Source organism: Loa loa (assembly GCF_000183805.2).
Source record: "Loa loa unplaced genomic scaffold supercont3.19, whole genome shotgun sequence".
Taxonomy (NCBI): domain Eukaryota; kingdom Metazoa; phylum Nematoda; class Chromadorea; order Rhabditida; family Onchocercidae; genus Loa; species Loa loa.
Window position 1 is genome coordinate 253,261 of NW_018108199.1, and position 7,873 is coordinate 261,133.

The window sequence follows — 7,873 nt, forward strand, 5'->3', positions numbered from 1 at the left end:
TAATATATATATATATATATATAATATATATATATATATATATATATATATATATATATATATATATATATATATATGTATATATATTACGTACTAAATTCTGGGTCTTTCAGTCATGTTTTGGCAATTTCACCGTTAATATAAACGGGAAATCAGCGTCAACTTGCTATGACTGAATGAGTCACCAAATGTTAATTGGCCAAACTAGCACCACTGCGAAGAATTACTAGAACGCGGTACAAGATTTAACAGAAATAAAGAAGAGCTAGTCACGAATTTTTTAAAATTCCATACTTATATAAATGCCGTCCGATCAATCACTATCTTCTTCTTCATCGTTAAACGACAATAATCTTGAATTCGACACGGCTATTTTCTTTATTTCTTCTGTATATCTTCGTTTCTCGCTTGCTTCTTCTCCAGAATTCTGTTCTTTCCGTTTCATTGGCTTTTTAAAGATTATCTTCCCTTCCTCAATTTTTCGCCCTGTAAGAATTTATTTGTCTAAAATCTAAAACAAGTCACGCAAACATTACATTTGTTGAACATGAATTTTTTCTTTCCTTCTTATTCTTATCCTAAGCAAACTTCAAGTAATAACAATGTCGTAATACGACAAATCTGAAAAACACTTTTTTTTTCTCGACATCTCGAGAAATCTTCCCAGTTGAATTCAAAAGTGGCTTTACAATATGAAAGATGGAAGATAAATCAACCGAAATATCTTACGGTCTTCCTCAGCATCTCTCTTCTTCAATTCAGCTTCTAGTTCCTTTTCGCCCAGATCCCTCTGAGCGTCCAAAACAACGATCTAAATGGATCCATTTCATTTAAGAAGGTCCCTCTACGAATACAGCAGATAAGCAGATCTTACTTGCGGTCTGTCTTCCTGATTCACTCGTGATAAGTCATCGTCGTCCAGATCATTTTCAACATATCCTTCACCTGCGGTCGCTGAGAACTATAAAAATAATGTGAAGTTTCTTGAACAGAATGTTTTTTCCGTTTTAGAAACTAGCATTATTGCCCAGAATTTATTGAGCAGATAAAAAGGCATAAATTCATCAGCCGTGCAGTGATGATCACTTAAACCGTACTTGACTTACTTATTCGATTAAAAACTACGACACATTAAAAGTAAGCTTTGGATTTGATTTGCAACTTCTGTACATGGTTTTGTATTTTGACTTGGTCAACAAGTAACATCATTCAGAATTTAGTGAGCTGCTAACTAGAAAATGAATAACAAGTTCCAGTCGCTCATAAATATCTACTATCGCACAACGTGCATTTACTACGTGCTAGTCATTAAGCAAATGTGTAATCACTTGCTATATAAATGAATAATGCGCCTTATCTCACTACTTTTTCTTTCTTTTAAAATTCCTATGAATATTTTATTGGCAAAACAAAAACTTCTATTAAGCAAAGAGTAAAGTGGAATGTTGTGAGTCTATAAGATGATTAATCAGTTGTAGGAAATCGAAGTTAAAAAGAAACTTTATTTTCGATTGTTGGCGGTGGCTTGTAGCCCAATTTCTCCTTAATTTTTTGTATAAAAGGTGGATCTGTTGGCAAAACGGCTGTTATCGACGACCGTTCCTTATATGTCAATTTCTTGCTCGACATCCTTTACACTGCAATAGTTTTATTCAGTAAATAAGTGTCAGAAGTAGGGTAATCAAATAACAAGTACTTAATTAAATTAAATTTTAGCATAGGGAACAACAACCAACAATCTGTCCAATATCCATTTCCGGCGGTCCCATCAACTTGCAGACAATGTCTACATCGATTAACGAAAGAGCAAAAGTTCTACAGTCCGACGGTTTTGCAAATGACCCGACAGTTCAGCAATTCGGGCAATATCGCGAATCTACTTGTGTGCTACAGCGGGTCAGCTATTGAGGTAAACTTATATGGTTATTTTAGATTGTGATTATGTTACTATTCTCTGCAATGCTGATGGGACGGGATGAAAAGTCTTCCGTCTCATTTTTGAAGGTTTGAAGCAGGGTGGTAGATGCAACTTTATGTCTTTTAAGATAACTAAACCAAGACACTTTTTTAAATTTGATACGTGAAAACGATGAACTATGCTTTTATCCTTAGAGAGCATACATTGTTATAGATTTCCGACAAAATGACAAATCTGGTACAACCGAAATTGACAATCGTCATTACGGGATTTGGTCCATTTGGACAATTCGACAGTAATCCCAGTGAAAAAGTTGTACGGCTAATTGCCGAAGAAGGTACAGTACCCTTTTGACTGAAATGAATGAAACTCGTCTTATAATACTTTAAAGTTTTTATTTCGTCCTCTTTATCCATGTTCTCCCACTAAATTGTAGACTTTGCTAAAGGAATAAGTGTACATCTAATATCGGGAGGATGCTTCCTTTCAAATAAATGAGTAATTACGATGAGGGACGTATGGTTATATTATCGATATACATAGTCTAATTTGACTTAAGGTATCGAGAATATCCAACCAGATGCCAGGATCGTCGTTAAGGTGATGCCAGTAGCATATGATGATGTACAGTATATGGTGTGTGAACTGTGGAAGAAATATCGTCCTGATGTAAGTTTTGCTCGTTGGGTATTTGACATATTTCAAATTATCATCATTGAGATTTTCATTTTTACATTTCGTTGCTTCAGCATGATGTTTCGTCTTCTCATTTTACTTTGTGCTTAGGTAAACAGTGTGTTTAGTAGGTGTAGAATATGACTAACTTTGAAATTGTCCCCATTGCTCACAGTTTTTGTATTTGATTATTTCAAGAAGTGCAAATTTACAATTCCACTCTTATTCTTCCAAGAAATTTGAAATACGAATTTTAGCATCAACATTAGCAATGAAATGGATAATTAGAGCTTATCAATGGCATACCAAATCGTTTTGCAGCTTGTTGTACATTTGGGTGTTCATTCCGTGAGTCATGTCATTAGGATCGAAACAAGAAGCTGCGGCATCGGTTATTATCAAGACGACGTTAAATGTAATTATTTTTGTTCATGGAGAAGAAATTTTTATCGTTTTCATGTCATTAGCAAATCAGATTATCAATACCTGAATTTCTCCAAAATTTTATAATTTCAACTGATTGAATTTGCATAAAATCCCTATTTCTATTCAATTTGTGCATAATGGTCAAGTTTCAGCAAAAACGCCCGAAAGCCATAAGTGTCTATTAGCCAATTACTCTTCTGGTGAGGAGGAACATATTATATGTACTGGATTAGATTGCATAAAACTTGTAGAAGCAGCGAGGATGGAATTTGCTGGAGAAAGTGTGCAGTTTGAGTTATCCAATGATCCAGGAAGGTTAGAGTCATGCTGTTGTTTCTTATTTTAATTTTCGACTTTTTCATAATTAGGAATTTGTTCGGCATTTCATCAGAAAAAGGTTTTGTTTGTTCATGAGCTACCATATTCATATTAGTACGAAATATGATTTATAAATCATTTACAACATGGCAACTTCATTTAGTGATTTTAAGTAGCACATCTTATGAAAACAATGCAATTTTGCACTTGACAAGGTACAGCTTTTCCTGTACTTGGCTTCCGTAAGATGCATACAATGCATTCAAATCCATTCCCATTAATTCTCACTGATTAGTCTATTAATAGTTTGAATTATAACTTCATAACTGATTAATAGGTTTGAATTATAACTTCATAACTGATTAATAGTCTTGATATAAATGTACGAAGTGCTTCTCAGGTATCTGTGCGCGTATTCCTACTACATCTCACTTCGGCATAACAGAAACTGTTCCCTGTTTATACACATTCCATGTTTCAATAAGAGCTGTACCCTGGAACTTGTCACAAAAATTGTCAAACAAATCGTCCGACTATCAGTACTACAGGTCCTGAAAGCGGGTAAAAAAAATTCCGATAACTTCTGTGGTAACAGGCAACAACAGTTCATGACGAACTGTTTGTAAAACGGAATAATTCTTTTTTCTTGGTTGTTCTTTCCACACAGTCCAAACTTTTTCCCGTTTAATCGCTGGTATTTTTAATACGTTGAGGTAGATTAGTATTTAAACATATTCCATTATACCTTGTTTATGAACTGCACAAATTCGCATGAAATAAAATATTTGATTTCCAATCATATTGAATTGCTCCATTTAATTTAGCCGCTAATCTGCAGTTTTCTTGGAACCACGACGAGGTGCGATTTTCTTAATTCAAACTTTCCTGTATTTCAGTCTTGCTTTTTTATGTGACGAAATTAGGATTTGCGGCACTGCAGTTTCGATGTTCCGAGTTGAAATCTATCCTGATTTTTTATTGATATTTGGTTACTTTTTTCACGGTCTATAAAAATTTGAAATGTTTTCCAGTCAGAAAACACCGTGAAGAACATTTTTCCATCAATTTCTTTAAGATTTTTTAATGAGAATTGTGTACAAAAAATTTCTAGCTGTTTATCGTTCACTATTTTAAAGCAACAATGTAATATAACACTAATGTAATTAAATAAAATTTCCTGCTTCGTTATCTTGGTTTGGAAATTTAGAAAATAACCTGAATATTACTGAAAGCGTATGAATAAAGACATATCAATGAGTTTAGCGTACGTATAAAAGGATTTTTTTTTTTTGCATAAAATACAATATAAAGCCGGAGGCATGTATTGGCAACGAATTAACCAGTCATGTGGATTTCAAGCAGTTCGAAGTTTCAAGATCTTTTAGTCATTATAGAGTTGATGCATTCAGTGTTCGGGAACCTTTCGTACTTATTATGCTATCCTACTTCTACTCCCGCAGAATGGGATGTTTTGTTTTCAATAAATACAAATCAGGGCACATATGAGTGTAGATAAAATCGAATGGGCTAGGAAAAGGCTGTATCAAAATTAGAAGACTTTAAAAGCTCCTCAGCATTATTATTGCAAATTTTTACTTTTTAAAATCAAACCATGGAACCTTATGAATACTTGGTTGCATTTTAGGCAAGCTCCGTGAATTAAACAGAAAGATTTTAGAAGAGATCTATAAGTTTCATCGACAGTCAGTAGGGGAAATGAAATATGTGGTTAAACAACTGACATCGAGAATCCCTTCGGTAATTTAGTACTCGACTACTCTTTAGCGTTGCGTAGAGATGATGAACCAGAGATGATGTACTGCTAATTTGCTAGTAGTTTAAATCCCTTATTACCTATGGAATCAATGAAATCCATAAGTGAAACAAAGTCAAGCACTTGTAGAAACAATAAACTATTACATCACTTTACGAAGCTGTAATGGCAACGGTGGAATTCCAACCTTCCTGTACCAAATATGATAGGTAAAATACCAACAAAGAATGGCGATCAATGCACCCATCACTTTGTGATATATATGATGGTAATAAAGGACCGAGATCAACAATTCGAAATCCTGTAAGAAAGTAACTGAAGGATGTTTAGAGTTGTGTCTTGAAAAATTAATCTTTAGTTAAGATTAATTTAATTCAAGCGCAATGCATATATTACAGATATAATGCTAAAAATAATAGCAGAGCTATTTATGGGCAGAAAATTTACTTATTCGCAAATCTTTCGGTCAAAAGAAAGTCCACCGCAGGGCCAGCAGAAGACGGGAGTGTATTTTAGTAATTATTCATTCTTAATAAAACAAATTATGTCTTAAAGATTTTATAGTTATTCACGGGAAAAGAGCTATTTCACTAATCAAATTTTCTGCGAACTAATATCGAGCCAAAAATTTCGTCCAAGAAACTAGAAACAATAAAGTAACTTTTGGTATTTTCTTGCTAAAAATGACAGATCATTACCCAAAGTAGATGAAGAACACACATACAAATGAAGAAAATTCGAATAAGATTTTCGTTTTTAACCGACGGCGTCCTTCGAGTGCGATGAACTATTGTTATGCTACGGAATGCTAATGCCTAAAAACTCAGAACATTAAATCAAAGTTAGTGTAAAAACAATAGTCGGGGGGAAAGTAGTCAAATTTCTAGCCTGCGCTTCATTTTACATTATTCTTGAATAATCCAAATTAAAAATTAGATGAGTAACTAGAAAACCCCACAATTCTTGAGAAGAATTTTCTTCCGATAGCCATGAATAACTTACTTCTTCACATATGATAAGAGAACTGTAAATAAGGATAAAGCAATGACCACTGATATCAAAGCCAGGGACCCACTTACCACCATCGACAGAACACGACGAACGAGGACTCAGCTCAGACCCATAACAGTGGCCCGTCATATGTTCAAATACCACAAATCTGAAGCGGTATAACTAACTAATCGCATAGAATCAGCCCTGCTACGTCTTAAATCCATCTATGCCCCTTTATTAGTGATACAACAGAATGAAAAACACAGCATCCGTGTCTCAGCGTATAATGTTGAAAATAAAAAGTAAGAAGCAAAGTAAGAAAAAACTAAAAATGTAAAGTGTGTAAATCTCACGAATGAGTGCAATAGTACCATACTATTGTGGCGATTACCATTCGGCTTAAATTCTGTATAATCCCTGAAGTTCATGAGTTCTCTCAATAGAAACTTTAAAATAAGGAGAAAAAAATTATGGAAATTACTAACTTAAAAAAAAAAAACGATTCTTTATCTATTTTGATATTTTTTTAGGGCCTATTTTAACATTTTTTTTAGTGCCTACTTTAATATTTGCATCGGAAATTTTTAAATTGGAAACTTTTGAAGATATGTAGAAAATAAGAAACTTAATGGTCTCATGAATCATTTGCATATTTTGATAAAAAAAAGTGAAAAATACTCAAATTAACTAAAAATAGCTAGATTTCTTCAGCTAATTGCAAAGAAACAGTTGAAGGACGTACCAGACATGCTTTGCCCAATAGCAGTCGAAATATACCAAATAAATGGACATACAACGATACATGTCCAGAACCAACCCAGTTTAACAAAGTAATTGTTCAAAATATTATTCTTCTATAAATGTCCAGTATTAAAAGAACTGTTCTGTTGTTGAGGTAGAACAAAAATTTATCTAAAAGAAAAAAAAAAAAGGAAAACAACCTTCACAAAATAATAATGATCGGGTAAAGGAACAAGAGCAGCGAAAAGTGACAACAGAAAAACTGCCAGTAGATGGAAGATAGCTTTCCGATCTGTTCTTAAATAGAGATATTTACGGGCAAACTGTATCGATATACCACATAGAATATCACAAGCTTCAGCGACATTTGAATGATGTTGTACGGATTGCCGATAATGAGTTTTATCCGCCATTGTACACTTGCCTCGATTTGAGTTTATTAAAAATCTGATATCGTTAATAGTACAAAAAGTCTGCAATAAGCTCAAGAGTTCTGCATTTATTTTAGCTTGCAAAACCTCTGAATTTACCAAAGATAAATGCAACCTGCAAACAGAAGCTGTACAATTGTAGTGCTTTAACTAATGCCACGATATTACGAATACGATTCAAGTTACCGAATAAATAAAAAAAAAAAAAAAAAACTAAGATTTAAAAGTTATTGAGATAAATTCCTCGAGAGAATGTAAACCATTTTCACGAATCCTTAAACCTGCTTCATTAATTCTGCACAATTCTTCTTGCTATAACTTTCTTTCAAATCAGAGCCATCTGACTAGTTTCTTTAGGAAGCTCTACAATTTTGAAACTCGAAGGACAATGATAGTGCCCACCTCAAGTGTCATTACATAACATTTACGTTCATTTACTCCCTCTATTCTATCACCTTCCTTTCAGTTTATAATTCTGAAAATGAAAAGTAAATGAAAAATAATTAACCAGGGACAGTGTGACTCTCGTTGTACAAATATATCTACAATTCTCTACGCTTGTTTTGCTTCATGAAATTCTCCTAATTCTTTTTTTTC

General features: G+C 33.4%; 3 protein-coding genes across 3 annotated transcripts; 1 reads left to right on the plus strand and 2 right to left on the minus strand.

The window, feature by feature from the left end:
* Positions 1-95: 95 nt before the first annotated feature.
* Positions 96-1,643, minus strand: LOAG_10814 (hypothetical protein). Its single transcript, XM_003146337.2, has 4 exons — positions 1,501-1,643; positions 875-961; positions 730-811; positions 96-486 (listed from the first exon to the last, which is right to left on the minus strand). Exons 1-4 carry the CDS (start codon positions 1,627-1,629, stop codon positions 314-316), a joined length of 471 nt encoding a protein of 156 aa, XP_003146385.1. The 5' UTR covers positions 1,630-1,643; the 3' UTR covers positions 96-313.
* Positions 1,644-1,837: 194 nt separating this feature from the next.
* LOAG_10815 (hypothetical protein) lies at positions 1,838-3,963 on the plus strand (the record flags this gene model as incomplete). The annotated part of the gene is made up of 6 exons (XM_020448235.1): positions 1,838-1,909; positions 2,132-2,255; positions 2,478-2,587; positions 2,915-3,008; positions 3,172-3,334; positions 3,738-3,963. 6 exons carry the CDS (start codon positions 1,838-1,840, stop codon positions 3,961-3,963), a joined length of 789 nt encoding a protein of 262 aa, XP_020301602.1.
* A 1,290-nt stretch (positions 3,964-5,253) lies between these two features.
* LOAG_10816 (hypothetical protein) lies at positions 5,254-7,458 on the minus strand (the record flags this gene model as incomplete). The annotated part of the gene is made up of 6 exons (XM_003146339.2): positions 7,046-7,458; positions 6,847-6,958; positions 6,458-6,521; positions 6,114-6,270; positions 5,810-5,926; positions 5,254-5,412 (listed from the first exon to the last, which is right to left on the minus strand). Exons 1-6 carry the CDS (start codon positions 7,256-7,258, stop codon positions 5,254-5,256), a joined length of 822 nt encoding a protein of 273 aa, XP_003146387.1. The 5' UTR covers positions 7,259-7,458.
* Between the last annotated feature and the right edge of the window lie 415 nt (positions 7,459-7,873).